Raw genomic sequence first — 20,425 nt, 5'->3', positions numbered from 1 at the left:
AAGAATCAAGGACAAGCCTCGGAGTTTAGCTTAAGCATCTAGGTAGATGGTAGTGTTTTTACTGAGATGAACAAGACTGGGGAAGGAACAGGGTTAGGGTTGGAGAAAATCAAAGATCTAGCTTGAATTTGCTTAAATTTGACATTCCTTTAGCCATCTGATTCAAGATCACACCAGAAAACATTTGGCACATTCAAACTAGCGAGACTTGAGGAGAGACATTCACAGAAAGACAGACAGGACGAAAAGGCAGAGGGCTATGTACCAGCTGGAGGAACAAGATAAAACCCCAGAAAAACAACTAAATGAAATGGAGATAGGCAATCTACCAGAAAAAGAATTCAGAATAATGATAGTGAAGATGATCCAGGACCTCGAACCAGGACCTCGAAAAAGAATGGAGGCAAAGATCGAGAAGATGCAAGAAATGTTTAACAAAGGTCTAGAATTAAAGAACAAACAAACAGATATGAACAATAACTGAAATGAAAAATACACTAGAAGGAATCAATAGCAGAATAACTGAGGCAGAAGAACAGATATGCGACCTGGAAGACAGAATGGTGGAATTCACTGCTGCAGAACAAAATAAAGAAAAGAGAATGAAAAGAAATGAAGACAGGCTAAGAGACCTCTGGGACAACATTCACATTATAGGGGTCCCAGAAGGAGAAGAGAAAGAGAAAGGACCCAAGAAAGTACTTGAAGAGATTATAGTCAAAAACTTCTCTAACATGGGAAAGGAAATAGCCACCCAAGTCCAGGAAGCGCAGAGAGTCCCACACAAGATAAACCCAAGGAGAAACACACCGAGACACATAGTAATCAAATTGGCAAAAATTAAAGACAAAGAAAAAATATTGAAAGCAGCAAGGGAAAAACGACAAATAACATACAAGGGAACTCCCATAAGGTTAACATTAACAGCTGATTTCTCAGCAGAAACTCTACAAGCCAGAAGGGAGTGGCATGATATACTTAAAGTGATGAAAGGGAAAAACCTACAACCAAGATTACTTTACCCAGCAAGGATCTCATTCAGATTCGATGGAGAAATCAAAAGCTTTATAAACAAGCAAAAGCTAAGAGAATTCAGAACCACCAAACCAGCTCTACAACAAATGCTAAAGGAACTTCTCTAAGTGGGAAACACAAGAGAAAAGGACCTACAAAAACAAACCCCCCAAAATTAAGAAAATGGTAATAGGAACATACATATCGATAACTACCTTAAACGTGAATGGATTAAATGTTCCAACCAAAAGACACACTCTCGCTGAATGGATACAAAAACAAGACCCGTATATATGCCGTCTACAAGAGACCCACTTCAGACTTAGGGACACATACAGACTGAAAGTGAGGGGATGGAAAAAGATATTCCATGCAAATGCAAATCAAAAGAAAGCTGGGGGCCTCCCTGGTGGCGCAGTGGTTGAGAGTCCGCCTGCCGATGCAGGGGATGCGGGTTCGTGCCCCGGTCTGGGAGGATCCCATGTGCCGCGGAGCGGCTGGGCCCGTGAGCCATGGCCGCTGGGCCTGCGCGTCCGGAGCCTGTGCTCTGCAGCGGGAGAGGCCACAACAGTGAGAGGCCCGCATACCGCAAAAAGAAAAAAAAAAAAAAAAGAAAAAAAAAAAAAAAAAAAAAGAAAGCTGGAATTGCAATACTCATATCAGATAAAATAGACTTTAAAATAAAGAATGTTACAAGAGACAAGGAAGGACACTATGTAATGATCAAGGGATCAATCCAAGAAGATATAACAATTATAAATATATATGCACCCAACATAGGAGCACCTCAATACATAAGGCAACTGCTAACAGCTAAAGAGGAAATTGACAGTAACATAATAATAGTGGGGGACTTTAGCACCTCATTTACACCAATGGACAGATCTTCCAAACAGAAAATAAGGAAACACAAGCTTTAAATGACACAATAGACCAGACAGATTTAATTGATATTTATAGGACATTCCATCCAAAAACAGCAGATTACACTTTCTTCTCAAGTGCGCACGGAACATTCTCCAGGACAGATCACATCTTGGGTCACAAATCAAGCCTCAGTAAATTTAAGAAAATTGAAATCATATCAAGCATCTTTTCTGACCACAACACTACGAGATTAGAAATGAATTACAGGGAAAAAAAAGTAAAAAACACAAACACATGGAGGCTAAACAATACGTTACTAAATAACCAAGAGATCACTAAAGAAATCAAAGAGGAAATCAAAAAATGCCTAGAGACAAATGACAATGAAAACACGACAATCCAAAACCTCTGGGATGCATCAAAAGAAATTCTAAGAGGGAAGTTCAGAGCTATACAAGCCTACCTCAAGAAACAAGAAAAATCTCAAATAAACAATCTAACCTTACACCTAAAGGAACTAGACGAAGAAGAACAAACAAAACCCAAAGTTAGCACAGGGAAAGAAATCATAAAGATCAGAGCAGAAATAAATGAAATAGAAACAAGGAAAACAATAGCAAAGATCAATAAAACTAAAAGCTGGTTCTTTGAGAAGATAAACAAAATTGATAAACCATTAGCCAGACTCATCAAGAAAAAAAGGGAGAGGACTCAAATCAATAAAATTAGAAATGAAAAAGAAGAAGTTACAGCAGACACCGCAGAAATACAAAGCATCCTAAGAGACTACTACAAGCAACTCTATGCCAATAAAATGGACAACCTGGAAGAAATGGACAAATTCTTAGAAAGGTATAACCTTCCAAGACTGAACCAGGAAGAAATAGAAAATAAGAACAGACCAATCACAAGTAATGAAATTGAAACTGTGATTAAAAATCTTACAACAAACAAAAGCCCAGGACCAGATGGCTTCACAGGTGAACTGTATCAAACATTTAGAGAAGAGCTAACATGCATCCTTCTCAAACTCTTCCAAAAGATTGCAGAGGGAGGAACACTCCCAAACTCATTCTATGAGGCCACCATCACCCTGATACCAAAACCAGACAAAGATACTACAAAAAAAGAAAATTACAGACCAATATCACTGATGAATATAGATGCAAAAATCCTCAACAAAATACTAGCAAACAGAATCCAACAACACATTAAAAGGATCATATACCATGATCAAGTGGGATTTCTCCCAGAGGTGCAAGGATTCTTCAATATATGCAAATCAATCAATGTGATACACCATATTAACAAACTGAAGAATAAAAACCATATGATCAACTCCATAGATGCAGAAAAAGCTTCTGACAAAATTCTACACCGATTTATGATAAAAACTCTCCAGAACATGGGAACAGAGGGAACCTACTTCAACATAATAAAGGCCATATATGACAAACCCACAGCAAAAATCATTCTAAATGGTGAAAAACTGAAAGCATTTCCTCTAAGATCAGGAACAAGACAAGGATGTTCACTCTCACCACTATTATTCAACATAATTTTGGAATTCCTAGCCACGGCAATCAGAGAAGAAAAAGAAACAAAAGGAATCCAAACTGGAAAAGAAGAAGTAAAACTGTCAGTGTTTGCAGATGACATGATACTATACATAGAGAATCCTAAAGATGCCACCAGAAAACTACTAGAGCTAATCAATGAATCTGGTAAAGTTGCAGGATACAAAATTAATGCACAGAAATCGCTTGAATTCCTATACACTAATGATGAAAAATCTGAAAGAGAAATTAAGGAAACACTCCCATTTACCACTTCAACAAAAAGAATAAAATACCTAGGAATAAACCTACCTAGGGAGACAAAAGACCTGTATGCAGAAAACTATAAGACACTGATGAAAGAAATTAAACATGATACCAACAGATAGAGAGATATACCACATTCTTGGACTGGAAAAATCAATATTGTGAAAATGAGTATACTACCCAAAGCAATCTACAGATTCAATGCAATCCCTATCAATTACCAATGGCCTTTTTTACAGAACTAGGACAAAAAATCTTAAGATTTGTATGGAGACACAAAGGACCCCGAATAGCCAAAGTGGTCTTGAGGGAAAAAAACAGAGCTGGAGGAATCAGGCTCCCTGACTTCAGACTATACTACAAAGCTACAGTAATCAAGACAATATGGTACTGGCACAAAAACAGAAATATAGATAAATGGAACAGGATAGAAAGCCCAGAGATAAACCCATGCACCTATGGTCAACTAATCTATGACAAAGGAGACAAGGATATACAGTGGAGAAAAGACAGTTTCTTCAATAAGTGGTGCTGGGAAAACTGGACAGCTACATGTAAAAGAATGAAATTAGAACACTCCCTAACACCATACACAAAAATAAACTCAAAATGGATTCGAGACCTAAATGTAAGACCAGGCACTGTAAAACTCTTAGAGGAAAACATAGGAAGAACATTCTTTGACATAAATCGCAGCAAGATATTTTTTGATCTACCTCCTAGAATAGTGGAAATAAAAAAAAAATAAACAAATAGGACCTAATGAAACTTAAAAGCTTTTGCACAGCAAAGGAAACGATAAACAAGATGAAAAGACAACCCTCAGAATGGGAGAAAATATTTACAAATGAATCATCGGACAAAGGATTAATCTCCAAAATATATAAACAGTTCATGCAGCTCAGTATTAAAAAAACAAACAACCCAATCCAAAAATAGGCAGAGCACCTAAATAGACATTTCTCCATAGAAAACATACAGATGGCCAAGAAGCACATGAAAAGCTGTTCAACATCACTAATTATTAGAGAAATGCAAATCAAAACTACAATGAGGTATCACCTCACACCAGTTAGAATGGGCATCATGAGAAAATCTGCAAACAACAGATGTTGGAGAGGGTGTGGAGAAAAGGGAACCCTCTTGCACTGCTGGTGGGAATGTAAATGGATACAGCCACTATGGAGAACAGTATGGAGGTTTCTTAAAAAACTGAAAATGAAACTACCATATGACCTAGCAATCCCACTACCGGGCATAGACCCAGAGAAAACCATAATTCAAAAAGACACATGGCGGGGGCTTCCCTGGTGGCACAGTGGTTGAGAGTCCGCCTGCCGATGCAGGGGACACAGGTTCGTGCCCCGGTCCGGGAAGATCCCACATGCCGCGGAGCAGCTAGGCCCGTGAGCCATGGCCACTGAGCCTACGCGTCTGGAGCCTGTGCTCTGCAACAGGAGAGGCCACAACAATGAGAGGCCCGCGTACCACAAAAAAAAAAAAAAAAAAAAAGACACATGCATCCCAATGTTCACTGCAGCACTATTTACAATAGCCAGGTCATAGAAGCAACCTAAATGCCCATCGACAGATGAATGGATAAAGAAAATGTGGTACATATATACAATGGAATACTACTCAGCCATAAAAAGGAATGAAATTGGGTCATTTGTAGAGACATGGATGCATCTAGAGACTGTCATACAGAGTGAAGGAAGTCAGGAATAGAAAAACAAATATCATATATTAATGCACATACGTGGAACCTAGAAAATGGTACAGATGATCCGGTTTGCAGAGTAGAAGTTGAGACACAGATGTAGAGAACAAACGTATGGACACCAAGGGGGGAAAGCGGTGGGGGGCGTGGTGGTGGTGGTGGTGTGATGAATTGGGAGATTGGGACTGACATGTATACACTGATGTGTATAAAATGGATGACTAATAAGAAAATAAATAAATAAACATAAAACAAACAAAAAAATTGAAAATTATATCCCTATTAATATTTAGTTTAATTTCCTTATATCAAACTATTCTTTTTTGAGAAATGGTAGGGAACTCTGACTAAAATGTTTATATACAGCACCATCCTATGCAGTGTCACACAGTGGAGAGCATTTTTTCAAGAATAATTTTCCAGTGTTTAAAAATTCATGGGATATTAGTATATTAAGAAATTAGAACATGATAAAAATGGTATTTCAAAACATCAAAGAAAGGACAGATAATTGAAAAAAAAATAAAAGACTTGAAGAGAGTTAATAAAATATACTATCCATAGAAGGAAGGGGATAGTGTTGAGAAACCACAAGTAGAGCATAGCACCTGGGATAGTAACTGCAAGGCTCCAGAACCTTGGCCTCAGAGGGTGGGTGGAGGGAGCAATTACCAGAACCTAATAGTTTCTAACTTTCTTAGAAAGGGCTGTTTGGAGAAGGTCACCTGCCAAGAGCTGGTAACTTTAATTAAGGCCACCAAACCACAAGGACCCTACAGAGAGGGGGCCTTGGAATACATACTCTGCCCTCACTCTCCTTCCTCTCTCTCTGATCTCCTATGTGCTTCCCACCACCTGCACTCAAATGGAGGTGGCCATGCGATGTAGTACATGCGGGTCTCATCGGGGTGGAGAAGGATGAAGAATGGATATGGAGGGGCAGATGGAAGGCTTCCAGCCCACCATCCAAGTGGACACAGCAAGTAGGTAGCTGGTACTCAAGAGAGCGAGGTCAGGGCTGAAGACATGGATTTTGAAGTTGTAGGCACGGAGGGGCTTTTGAAGCCAAAAGATGAGACTTGCTCACCTAAGGAGAGAATATAGATAAAGCTGACATGAAAGCCCTAGGTTGAGAAACAGAAGTGATCAAAGGAGACCCAAGAGAAGAGAAGAAAAGGAGAAGAAAACCAAGGTGAGGGAAGTGTCACAAAAAGCAACAGGAGAAAATGTGTGGAGCAAAGTGAGTAGTGAACAGTGTCCAGTGCTGATGAGAGACCAGGTCAGATAAGGACTGAAAACTGACCACTGCCTCTGGCAAACAGAGACCACTGATGAGGTAACAGAAAATGTGGCTGGGGGAGGAGCAGGACACGAAGAAACAGGACGTTAAGAGAGGACAGGAAGCCAGGGGCCCTTCTTGCCTCTGAGGCAAATACTCAATAGTTTCCACATCCGCACCCAAGATCCTTCTCCACATTAGGATTAAGACACCATTTCAGTTCTGCTTTTTCATCGGGTAGTTTAGCTAGTCTAGATACGATCCATATTTAAAATGTCTTAAAAACTGTTCTGAATAAAACTCAATTAAAAAATCTGCTAGAAAACTTAAAACAGAGCTACGTGATAGCCCATGAAAAGCTCTCATTGCAAAATATCTTCCACAGCTACAGCTAGTCTACCCCTCTGTCTCAGAGTCTAGGATGTAGGTTCAAGTCCAGCTGGTACTACTTATATGACTTCGGGCAAATTATAGACTTTTCTTAGTCTTGGTTTTCCTTATTATCCCTCCCACACTGGGAGTGGTGTCTTCCTTTCTTCTCCTTGAGCACTCTTGTGTGTGTTCCTTTATCTGAACTAACCACACTGTATTAAAATGATCTGTGCTTTGCTCCACACTTTTAGACCCTGAAGATTAGGGACCCTCCTTTATTCATCTTCATGTTCCAAAGCCATGCACTCAAAAAATTTTGTTGAAAAAATGATTATTATTTTTAATTTACCTGAAAAGATTGTTTAAAGTATTAAATTAAATGCAGAAGCATCTCACACGTGAAGATTTCAGTGACTACCAGCAGTTATTCATATTCTTCAACCATTTTCTAAATGAGGAACATCTTACTTTGTATCTGCAACCTCTATTCATTTATTCAATAAATACTTGCATTCATTCAACAAACACATGTGCCAAACACTATTCTGGGTGTTAGGGACACAAAAGTGAATTAAACAGAAGAAAGTTCCTGCTCTCAAGGAGCTTAAACTGGGGGTGGAGGGGGAAGACAGGCAATCAACAAATGAATACACATAAAAATATCAGGTGGCTAAAAAGTGCTATGAAAAGAAGTAAAGCAGGATATAGGAAGATAAAGAGTAATGGATGGCATTGGACTTCCCTGGTGGCTCAGTGGTTAAGAATCCACCTGCCAGGGGCTTCCCTGGTGGCGCAGTGGTTGAGAGTCCGCCTGCCGATGCAGGGGACATGGGTTCGTGCCCCGGTCTAGGAAGATCCCACATGCCGCGGAGCAGCTGGGCCCGTGAGCCATGGCCGCTGAGCCTGCGCGTCCGGAGCCTGTGCTCCGCAACGGGAGAGGCCACAACAGTGAAAGGCCCGCCTACCGCAAAAAAAAAAAAAAAAAAAAGAATCCACCTGCCAATGCAGGGGACACGGGTTTGATCCCTGGACCGGGAAGATCCCACGTGCTGCAGAGCAACTAAGCCCGTGCGCCACAACTACTGAGCCTGCGCTCTAGAGCCTGAGAGCCATAACTACTGAAGCCCACGCGCCCTTAGAGCCCACATGCTGCAACTACTGAAGCCCACGCACCTAGAACCCGTGCTCCACAAGAAGAGAAGCCACCGAAATGAGAAGCCCGCGCACCACAACTAGAGAAAGCCTGCACGCAGCGAAGACCCAAGACAGCCAAAAAAAAAAAAAAAAGACTGATGGCATTACTTTTCACAGGGTCTGTGCTGTTTTCATGCAGACTTCTACATCCTAATTAACATCTTCAAGAACTGCTATAGATCATTTCCTTCAATCCAGGTGATAGCTAACAAAACAAATACAGCTGACCCTTGAACAATGCGGGGGTGGACTGATCCCTCTGCACAGTCAGAAATCCTTATACAACTTATAGTCAGCCAGCCCCCACCTTCTGCGGCTCCTCTGAATTTGCAATTCCACATCCATGGATTCAACCAACTGTGGATTGTAGTACTGTAGTATTTACTATTGAAAAAATCTCATACAAGTGGACCCATTCAGTTCAAACCTGTGTTGTTCAAGGGTCAACTGTATATTTCACAAATGTTCTGTGAGAAGCACTTGATTAGTGACTAATATGTGTATAACATTTTCTAAAATCTCCTGTATGATACTCCATCTCTCTATAAGCATCCCGAATAATTTTGCTTCACCATTTGTACTATTTAGTATAGATATGAGAACGACTCCACAATGCCTAACTGTTTAGTTTACTGTCCAGTGAAACAACAATCAGTAGAGGGATCTCTTATCAAAATGCTCTATTAAGTACTGCTGAGAGTAGACACTGCACGAGGGATACTTACTATACTCTGTGGCAGCAGAGTAAAGGGTCCTAAGAACCTGGGTACAGCAGGGAAGGTTCACGGAGGAAAACCAGCCTGGGGAAGTGACGCTTCAGCTCAACCCACAGAACAGACAGGAGTTGGCTAAGAAAAGTGAGAGTCGGGTAAGCACTCTAAAGAAAGAGAACAGCACGTGGCAGGCCAGAGTCGGGCACACCTGAGCCCAGGAGGGCTGGAGCAGAGAGTACAAGTGCAGCGGTGGGTGGTGGGGAATGAGGCTGGAGAAGTCTATCTCTAAGAGACTTTGTTGGGCCACTGTTTTCTTAAAAAAAAAGGGAGGAAAGAGTCAAAAATATGAAATTCTACACTAACTTCTACTCCTTATTTTTTCAACTACCTTAAGCAAATGATTGGCTCTCCCTGTGTGGCACTTCCCTTGTGCTCAATGTGCGGTCAGGGGAGAAGTGGAAGGAAGGTGGAGTGTTTTCATGTTTCCCAATGATTAAAGAATGTTTTGATGAGACATGAGAGATACAGATTATGAGCTCAGTGTTTTGGTTTTTCTACTTATGTTCATGCTCTCTAGCAATATCTTTTGAACAAAGAGCTTGTAATGGAGTCAAAGGCTGTATCAAAAGCCTGGCCAGAACCTCTCCATTACGTGGAGGCTAAAGTCAGTGGAAGAAAGGGGAACGGGCAACAGTGAGGCCCCGTCTCCTCTGTCAATCAGCACAGGTAACTCCTTGAGTAGCTAGGAAAGATCTAGTTTTATGTTCTTATCAGAAAGAAAGAAACTCAGAGAATGGGAACAGAGGTCTTATCCAAAGCTCTACAAATATTTTTTTCCCCAACTAAATGCAATGGGCCCTGATACACTGAAAGGACTATTTAGGTAAAGAATTTAAAGAATTTTAAAATTACCACTTTACACCAAGAATCCCAGGGCAGCCTCACAAACTAAAAATCAAGCTCTGATTCGCATCTTGTAAGGGAGAGTATATTGTAGTGATCATCATCTTTGGAGCCAGAGTGCCTGGGTTGAAATTCCAGCTGCTCCAATGACTAGCCATGTAGCCTTGGACATGTAACTTAACGTCTCTGTGCCTCAGTTTTCTTAGCTGTAACCTGAGGATAATGCAAGAAGCTATCTCAGAGGGTTGTGAGGATTAATGAGGCAGTTCACGTTAAAGTGCTTAGAAAAGCACCCGGCCAGAAATATGTTAGCTATTATTAGTATCTGATATGCATTTTACAAGTCCATAATAAACCTGTTTCCTACAAAACTTTTGCCTACTAGGAAAACTAATCATGGAACCAAACAAGAAAATCCAAAAGCCTCCAAAGTCCTTCTTCCCAAGGTGTGTCTATGGATAGGGCAGACTTACCCGTGGTGCCAGTAGGACAGTTGGTGCACACCACCTCCTGTGTCTTAGGGACAACAGCACAACTGGAGCCCCCAGGACACGGACAGGGTTGGCAATCAGAGGAGGTGCCCACGGTTGAATCTCCATAGTACCCGTCACTACATTTCTCACAGTGGGGGCCGGCTGTATTCTCTCTGCAGTTACAAACACCTATTTGGAGAGCAGGTGTGAGAAAACAGGCGAGTGTATAAGCAAATAAGACAATGAGCATTTCCAATCACCTGCGAAAGAGCATTTAGGTCTAGCAGCCCCCAAAGGTCATCTTCTCACCTGTCTCAGGGTCACAGGTCTCACTGTGCCCATTGCAGGTACAAAGCACACATGGACTGTATGGTCCAAGACTTGGAGTTTCTCTTCTGTAACCTGAGAGGCACATCTCACAAAACTGCCCTCCGTATCCCACAGGACAGGTGCAGGACTCCACCCAAGTTGCAGGGACCCCAGGCCCAGGACGAGCGCTTGCCAGGGTGACATCATCCAAATATCCAGCACCTGTGTATGATGTGAAGAAGAGGATCACTGAACTGGCTTTCGGATTCCAAAACTTCTTGCAAAGTCAATAATGCTAAAGGGTAACCACACCCAAAATTTCAGAGACAATCAACCATCAGTTTAATTCATCTGTTGGAGAAGATAACCAGAAAATAGCATTTAGAACAATTATGTGCTACCTGGTGCTAAGTATCTGGAATGGTGGTAAAGCAAACTTCATTTTTTTTTTTTTTTTTTTTTTTTTGCTGTACGCGTGCCTCTCACTGCTGTGGCCTCTCCCGTTGCGGAGCACAGGCTCCGGACACACAGGCTCCGCGGCCATGGCTCGCGGGCCCAGCCGCTCCGCGGCATGTGGGATCTTCCGGGATAGGGGCACGAACCCGTGTCCCCTGCATCGGCAGGCGGACTCTCAACCACTGCGCCACCAGGGAAGCCCAAACTTCATTTTTTAAACACACACACACACACACACACACACACAGAGAGATTTGTTGGATTTTACAGTTCTCCCAATCACCAATGTGAAAAATGAAAAGCACTGGGCAATAATCTGGGGCAAGAAAAGATAAAAGGAAGAATGTGGAAATAATAAGAGTTTAAGGCTACAGTCATTAAGCCGTGTTTTTGTTCTTTTCCCACAAAATCAGGCACTGATCGTACAGTTCAAGGATAAGAAAGCAGGGAAAGCACCTGTCGACAAGTACCACTCAAATTATATTTTTTTGCCCTGCATAAAACAGAAAAAATAAGTAAACAAGTTCTAATAATCAGGGCTACTTTGACAAATATGTAATTATTCCAAAGCTGTTATGCCGTACATCATAATGCTTTCCCATTTCCAGAAGAAAGTAAAAATAGAGGAAGCCTTATATTGGCTTAGCCCAGTGGTTCATCCAACCTAACAGTGCACATGACAGACTCAGCAGGAACATCCTATGGAAGACGCAGGTTTTGATTGTATCATATTTCCCTTTAATTTCCATTCCACTCCTGTCTCTTGCACTCTTATCTTTCAAGTGTATTTCCCCATGTTATGAAATATCACTTGCTGTTTATATAATTCTTAGAAACTGATGATCTGAGGCTAAAGGACAGCTCTTCTATTTCTGCCTTGAATTTAGCTAACTTTTACTACATTTATGGGTTTTTTCAACATTAGATCATGAGAGATATCTCCACTGTTAATGTGCTTCCAACTCCAAACATTCTTAAGCCTCCCCATCCTAAAAGTACTCTTTCTTCGTTCGATCTGTCCCTACTCCCAAATTAGAGTCCAGTCACTCTCTTTTCCTTCCCTCACAGCAGAACTTCTTAAAAGAATAATCTGTATTTTACTTCTTCACCTTTGAATTTACTTAATTTGTGATTTAATTTACTTAATTAAATCACTGCAATCTAACTTCAGTTTCAACACTTTTTTTTTTTTTTTTTTTTTTGGCAGTACACGGGCCTCTCACTGCTGTGGCCTCTCCCATTGCGGAGCACAGGCTCCGGACGCACAGGCTCAGTGGCCATGGCTCATGGGCCCAGCCGCTCTGTGGCACGTGGGATCTTCCCAGACCGGGGCACGAACCCGTGTCCCCCGCATCGGCAGGCAGACTCTCAACCACCGTGCCACCCGGGAAGCCCAACACTTCTTAAAAAAACAAACAAACAAAAACCCTCACCAATGATTCCTCAGTTACCCAATACCAAAATCCAATTGTACTATCTTCCTAAACCTGTTAATTGTTCCTCTTCCTTAAAATTCTTTTTCTCTCAAGTCTCAGGTCATGGTCCTTAAATAACTATGTTTCCAGGATTGCATCTTCTTTTCTCTTTCTATATTTTTTTGTTACATTTCCAAGTTTAAAAATGATTACCCAGGGTTTCCCTGGTGGCGCAGTGGTTGGGAGTCCGCCTGCCGATGTGGGGGACACAGGTTCGTGCCCCGGTCCGGGAGGCTCCCACATGCCGCGGAGCAGCTGGGCCCGTGGGCCATGGCTGCTGGGCCAGCGCTTCCGAAGCCTGTGCTCTGCGGCGGGAGAGGCCACAGCGGTGAGAGGCCCACGTACCGCAAAAAAAAAAAAAAAAAGATTACCCATACATTGACAACCCTTCGATTTTAGATCACCCGTCTCAACTTCTTCGTAAGCCCCATCCATATTTCTAACTACTTATAAGACATTTTCATCTGGATATTCATGCAGGCATCTCAAAAATCAACACGTCCAAGCTGGTGATGCCACTTTCAATGCCACACCACCACTCCTCTGATTCCTCTTCCCCCAGACAGCTTTAACTTTCTATAGAAATAGGTCCTCATTAAAAAATATATATATATAGGAAAAAAATTTAAAGAAATGCTTAAAAACAGCTTTTTAAATTTAAAATTATAACAAATGTTCATTCAGTAATTTTTAATTTTTCATAATTTAGCCAATTTAGTTAAAAGGGCTTGATAGTTACATAGCAAGAAATAAAAAGAAACAAAGGTTAAGCAATGTGAGCCAGCAGAATTATATTTGGGATTCTTAGAAGATTCTAATTATATATAATGTAGCCTCAATAGGCTTAGTTATTATAAAACAATACTATTTACTAATTTTCTCCAGGTCCTTAAAAGTAGTTTTAAAATGCATTATTTTTACACATAACTCATGTATGATGAGGCAGCTTATACCACTTCTTTAGGATCAGTGTTATAGTATTAGGACTTTAGAGATAACTTTTGATTACGGATCCTTTTATCTAATCATCCTAAATGATTCTCTTAAATTATATCATAACTTACTTCTCTCACTATATGTCCCACGGATCTTGATAGAGGTCAAATTGTTTAGGAGTTTCTGAAATTCGAAAGGGGTAAGAGTAGGCCTCCAAGGGTAATCTGTTGCTTCATGGAGCCTAGAGAAAAAGGAAGGGCCACATTAACCTCTGTAAGGACAATTCTGGGTGCTGAGAAAGCATTTCTTACTCATTTATGCCACCAACAATGCACTGCTCTGCCAATCTAACCAGGTCAGAGATGAGTCTGTTGGTTTGATAGTACAACTGGAAAAGGTACATGTAAACAAAGGGAAAGTTCCCTTTTACAAAGTCACCTTGAGAAGTCAGAAGTTTTTCTTCGACACACACCTTGAGGACTGATGAACTTTGACAAAGAAACCACTTTTATAATTCTGGTCAAGTCAGATTTTACAAACAAAACTGTCTTACCTGAAGACATATTTCATAGTGGTCTCACTCGGATAGGAATTGCCCTGAGCGATCAAGGGCACAGACACTCTTAGGCCAGCTCCCTCAAGCACCAGGTCTTCTGCAGAGAGGCGAGTGTCTCGCCTGTCCACTCGAAAGGAGAAGGAGAAGTTCTGACCATAACTCAACACCTGCTTGCCCAAGAACTTTGCTGGAAGGCAGACACAATGGTGAGCAAGAATGTGAGAGTACGAATAAACAGGGGCACAAGCCAAGCCAGACCGCTTGCTAGCATTACTTACCAGGGGCAATGAAGTACCTAGGAAAGTAGCTATCTGAAATGACAGCGATATCTTGCCTCTCAGAGGACCACTCAAATGATGCTTCAGAGCCATCCCTTTGTTCCGCACGCCACCCATCCTCATCTGCAAGCAGAGGATGGAACACAAGTGCCGTTACTTTGTAAATGTCCTGAATTCAGGTCCTCTATATACCACAAAATATATAGCAAGTCATCAATGAAAGTTTTTTAACAAATGGAGGCTATAAGAGTACCTACATATGCTATACCCCTCAAGCTATAATTTTCTTTATTTTATATAACATTTTATACTTAATTTGGTAAATTCTAAAACCATTTATATATACTTTCATTAAATTAAAAAGCCAAACAAAAATCACATACATTAAAAAGCAATGTGCTGACACCGTCAAAAAAATCCTCAAAGAGCTACTGACTTTTTAACACTGTAAGTCTAGTCTCACGATTCTAGAGGACAGAAGGAAAGGTCTACTTTACCAATCTGAAAGGTAGAGGTTATAGAATAAACACTGTAGCCGACAGCATTTGTACAGACAGAAGAATGCCCAAAGCAGAAGCAAGGTGTGCAACCCATAGGATTAGATGATTCCAGATTAAAAAATCCAGGTTTGCATCTGAAAGAGATTAAGATACAATCAGGTATTCATTGTACTTGAAATATGATAACAGAGAAAATACAATACGGCTAGAGAAAAAATGAGCTACCTCTCACAATTGAAGCCTTCGACATTGTCTTTGCAAACACATCTTCCTGTTTCAAAATTACATTCGTCTGTGCTGCCAGAAGGATTACAAGAGCAAGGCCTATTGGATGGAAAATGGAGAAAAACAATGAAATAAGAGAAAAGATAAAGAAATTCCACTCAAAGTCAATCTTTTGTTTTATATGTTAACAGATTTTTAAAAAAGGAATTCCTTTTTTTTTTTTTTTGCGGTACGCGGGCCTCTCACTGTCGTGGCCCCTCCCGCTGCGGAGCACAGGCTCCAGATACACAGGCCCCAGATACACAGGCCCAGCGGCCATGGCTCACGGGCCCAGCCGCTCCACGGCATGTGGGATCCTCCCGGACCGGGGCACGATCCCGTGTCCCCTGCATCGGCAGGCGGACTCTCAACCACTGCGCCACCAGGGAAGCCCCAGGAATTCCTTTTTTAAAAAGGAATAAAAAGAGCAAAATGAATCCTAAAGTCATCTTTATATTTGGATTTGATTTCAATCAAGGATAACCATCACTTTTAGACATTGAAAACTCTGCTTCACCTCTGTACAGAACAATCCTGGATCATCATTACAGCTAGAAGCCTTAAATCTTGGTTTACAAGTATTATGGGGGGAAAATGTTTATATGGCTGCAGATTAACTACAACATCTATTATTAAGAATCAGCTACATTTGGATTCTGCCCCCTTGAAAAATCTTACCTGCATCCAGCCTCAGTAAGAGAATGGTACCCAGGCTGGCAACGGTCACATTTGTCCCCCATCACTCCAGGCTTACAGCTACATCTGCCATAGCTATCACACTGTGTACTGAGAGAACCTGAAATTTAAAGTGTTCAGTGTCAACCACCAGTTAGGTAAGTAAATTAATGTCTCAAAGAAAGAAGGTTGGTAACTAAAAACAATGCCTGAAAACCAGAATGCAGATTGTTTTTCAATATCTAGATGGTAACCAAGAGAATAAAGGTCAAATTTTAAATCAGAGCACTCTCAAAATCATACCCCTTTAAGCCAGGACTTTTAAACTTTCCAGACATACACCCTAAGATGAATCTACTCATAACTGTTGAAAAACACTAACAAATCACTCTGTACCCAATGGTAAACCGTACACAAAACCAGTCACTGCTCTGTGGACAAGCACAGGCTCCTTATGGCCTGTGTCTAGAATTTAAGTATATACAGGCATGAATAGCAAAAATAAAGCTCAAACTCCTGAAAAAGTACAACAGACTAAGAGCACTCTGCCCCTCTGAACACACACCGATGTGCTGAAAGAGTTCAGCCCTCCAAGGAGGTTAGACTAAACAAAACCATTAACAAGGAAGAACTCACGAAGCAGCTAACCTTTTACAGTCAAAGTTCAAATGGTCTTGATGATCTTATTGCTAATTATTTACAAAACCATTACTCAGGCCAACCCCACATTTTTATACACACCAGAAAATCATCTGAAGGTCCAACCTGGTTAAAGAGAGTAGAGGCAGATCCTAAATCATTTACATGTTATAACAATGTACACTCTCCTGTACTTAAGCTGTGCGAATCCCTAGGAAACAAAGCTTTATTTTCTGGGGGTACAGGGAATGCTTATTTTGTCTTCCAACCATCACAATGAAGCAGACTCTGCCTCTCACTTACCAACAGGACTACAGTGGCAGGGAGAGCAGGCTTCTCTGTTCCCAAGGCGGAAGAAATTCTCCCGGCACCTCTCACAGTTGGCGCCGTCCGTGTTATCCTGGCAGTTGGTACAGTGGCCACCATGGCCCGTGGAACGGTATAGTTCAGGGTCAAAGTAGCATTCCTGCGATCGGCCATTGCAGTCACAGGCTGTTGGTCAAAACGTTAAGTCAGATCCATGTTCCTTTACAAACAGCATTTTAAAAGACTCAAAGAAAACAAAACCATAATTCCCCACATCTCTGACAGACAGGTGGTGGCAGATTAAGAACGACCACGAGATGCACTGTTCATTCGAAAACAAAAACGAAAACTGTATGTCTGTCTATAAAGGGTTCATACAGTCAGGTTAACAGCTTACTAAGAAATGTTCATCCTTATCAAAAGTAGTACCGTCATAAAATATAAGTAATCCTTGTACTTAGGAATCTCCGCATAGTTGTACACATACAAACAAAAGCCAAGTCAAATTACAATTTTTCTGAATCTTTATCCTTCATTCTAATACCAACTCCAAGCACAAGGGGCCAATTTATATGCAGGCTTCAATTTATGTTAACTTTTCAGGGCTCAGACAATTCAAATACATTAGATACCAACTTCTAAAATGCCAGATTACTTGCATACCCAGACTGGAGTAATCTTGAGACACATGGATAAAAATTAGTGCCTCCTTCAAAAGAAGCAGGAAATCTACAGATCCACAAGAAAGTAAATCCACAAGAAGGGAAATCTAGATCCATAGATGCCTCCAACTGCTGGGAAGCCATAGTGCCAAACGGGTCATCTGTTAAGTAGCTATATTCCCTACATGACGAGTATCTGAAGTCACTGAAAATCTTTATTATATTTATACTAAGATGATTTTTTCCAAATTATTGATTCTGCTCCAAGTACAGACACTAAATAAAAATAAAATTTTATTTGATTACAGATAGAGCAGGAGATTGTTGTTTTAAACAATTTTTGAATATGTTTTTTTTTTTCTCCTCCCTGCCTTTACAATGAGTTCTCTTATAGTACTATATTTGAAAACTTCTTAGAAACTTGAATCGCTGGCACCAAGAATTAGAGTTAAGTAACTCTGAAAGCTCCCATTCCCTTCATCAGCTATTTCTCTTCCCTCAAGTCTCCCCAGATTATCTCCCTAGATTATCTCACAATCGGCCCAGCTCACAGCACCTAGATGGTCTGGCGCTTAGAGACTGTGAGGCAGAACAATCCCCATGTCCTAACCCACTGCTAAAGGCAGATGCTGTGGCTCCCTCATCATCAGCTGGTAAGGGAGAAGGCAGCTGTCATTTTCTCTTCCCTATTAGCTCCAGCACCTGACAATACTGTGGTACTGTCACACCTCCAGAAACTTCTCTCTTTGATGGGCCACGGTGCTGAAGGGACCAAAGAGGAAAGCAAACTGACTTAGCTCCTTCTCAAAGTCTGTTAGCTACTGTATTCTGTTCACTTGCTAGTGAGAAGCTGGATATAATGTTACACTTGTTTTTTTCCCATAATGTTCCTGGATAGACTCAAAATATGACATCATTAAGCAGATTACTTTTCAAACACATGTGTACATTTATTCAGATGTCACATCTTAGGAGTATTTCATTTTTTTCTTTTACCAGCCTTTATCATGTAGTTTCCAACACTGGATATTACAGTTCAGTAAAAGAATTCAAGAAGTTCAAGTGCTTAGGAATGCTAGAGGAGGCTATAAATTTTATCTGAAAATCAGGAATTTGTTGAGAAAAGAAAAGTTGAATAAGAAAATCTGGGGCTTCCCTGGTGGCGCAGTGGTTGAGAGTCCGCCTGCCGATGCAGGGGACACGGGTTCGTGCCCCCGTCTGGGAGGATCCCACGTGCCGCGCAGCAGCTGGGTCCGTGAGCCATGGCCTCTGAGCCTGCGCGTCCGGAGCCTGTGCTCCGCAACGGGAGAGGCCACGGCAGTGAGAGGCCCACGTACCTCAAAAAAAAAAAAAAAAAAAAAAAAAAGAAAATCTGCTGTAGGCAGCTAATGGAAACAGTCATGAGTCAAGATACTGGTCCTTTTTCAAGGTTTTTGCCAATAATTCCTGCAAGTTCAGAGTGTCTTCCTTCTTATTCCCTTTATTACCAAGAGGATACAATAAGGAATATTTATAAGGACATAAGAAAATGCTGCTGCTTTAAAAGTTTCTCACTTTGAAGTCCTTGGCAAATCATGATTACACGGTTTCATGATTTTTCTCCTGAGATTCCTTCCTCTATCTCTTCAGAATAAACCAAGACATTATGAAGGAATAAACAATGTGTAATCTTTTTCATTTTACCTCTTCCTAAGAATACTAGGATCTACTCTTCTTCCCAGAGCCACCCACCTCTGCATGATGGAAGTAGGAAAATCCTCCCCATTGTGCTCTTTAGTGAGATAAAGAAAAAATAATTTTGATAAATAATCCATCGAATAGCAGTCCTAGTCTACAACTCATCACACCTGACAAATGTTAATCAACAATCCTGGCTGTTCGAATAAATGAGCATTGAAAGCAAGAAGAATATTTTAAAGGGCAACAAAGAAAAGACTGGAGAAACCATATTTTAGAGTAGGCAACCCCAGCCCAGTATTTAGAACTAAGCAAAGGCCAAACCTGGAAGATGCTGCTCCCATTCTGTTATGTGTGTTCATGAAGGAAACATAAAACCAGCACAGTTTATGTTTATGGCCAATTGCCCGCATCTATGATTTTCCTTTGACGTGCATGCAGGTTATTGTTCTACACTCTCAAATTAGGGAAGAAGCTCTGCCTTTCAGGCTTTTCCTTTCAAGGAGGAATCAAAGGAAGTCACCCATTCCTTCTCCCACCTCTGAAGTCCTCAAGACAATTTAGCAGACGAACACCAAGGGGCACTCACGCAGGCATTCGCTGGCACTCTCAGCAGTCGCCCTCCTCCACGGCCGGTCATTGAAGAAAGGAAGGCACTTCTCACAGTCTACGCCGTAAGTATTATGTTTGCAATTACACACCAGCTTGTCAAATTCATTCTTCACGCACTCACTTGCATGTCCGTTACATTTACACCTGGGGAGAGAAGAGACCCTTAAAAGAATGAAACACCTATGAAGCCCTGAAACGGATGCAGAAAAAGGATGTACACATAGAACTGAAAACCACCTCAGGATGTTTTTAAGTTTACCACTCAAAACGGTAAACTGAGAAACTGAGCAAGATTAAGTAATGACTGTGTGTTTTCAGGTATGAAGAAAAATTAAACAAGACAAAAAAAAAAAAAGGTAGCTTTATTTAGCAGGGGATGGGGCATTAACCAGACATGAGAAGAAAGTCCCCAACAATTTCTGAGGGCATCTGTAGGACCATTTCCTGAAGTGAAATGTGTGCATCTCAAGAGGCAGCCAAGTGTAGTGGTTAAGAAGAACATGGACTCCAAGGCCAGGCTGCCTGGGTTCGAAACCTTGCTCTGTGACTTACCAATGTAACTTAAACTCGGTGCCTTACCTGTAAAATAGGGAGGATGATAATACCTATTTCACAGAGCTATTGAGAAGATCAAGAGGTGGCTATATGTATGTGCCCAGGACTGTACAGGCATATAACAAGTCAATAAATTTCAGCAGCTATCTGCCATCATGATTTTAAAG

General features: G+C 41.1%; 1 protein-coding gene across 1 annotated transcript in view; it reads right to left on the bottom strand.

The window, feature by feature from the left end:
- The window catches only part of LAMC1 (laminin subunit gamma 1), a 125,785-nt gene that overhangs the window by 24,468 nt on the left and 80,892 nt on the right, over positions 1-20,425 (bottom strand). The window contains exons 4-13 of the mRNA XM_081223572.1: positions 19,681-19,847; positions 16,750-16,938; positions 15,811-15,928; positions 15,094-15,192; positions 14,866-15,002; positions 14,369-14,491; positions 14,088-14,277; positions 13,663-13,775; positions 10,668-10,889; positions 10,359-10,547 (exon numbers count right to left, since the gene is read on the bottom strand). Coding sequence (XP_081079698.1) covers positions 10,359-10,547; positions 10,668-10,889; positions 13,663-13,775; positions 14,088-14,277; positions 14,369-14,491; positions 14,866-15,002; positions 15,094-15,192; positions 15,811-15,928; positions 16,750-16,938; positions 19,681-19,847 — 1,547 coding nt within the window. The remainder of the gene's footprint in view (positions 1-10,358; positions 10,548-10,667; positions 10,890-13,662; positions 13,776-14,087; positions 14,278-14,368; positions 14,492-14,865; positions 15,003-15,093; positions 15,193-15,810; positions 15,929-16,749; positions 16,939-19,680; positions 19,848-20,425) is intronic.

The sequence above is a fragment of the Mesoplodon bidens genome (assembly GCF_964165515.1).
Source record: "Mesoplodon bidens genome assembly, chromosome: 2".
In the NCBI taxonomy this organism is placed as follows: domain Eukaryota; kingdom Metazoa; phylum Chordata; class Mammalia; order Artiodactyla; family Ziphiidae; genus Mesoplodon; species Mesoplodon bidens.
The sequence above is the reverse complement of the archived record's forward strand: the minus strand, read 5'-3'. Positions and strand labels throughout refer to the sequence as shown.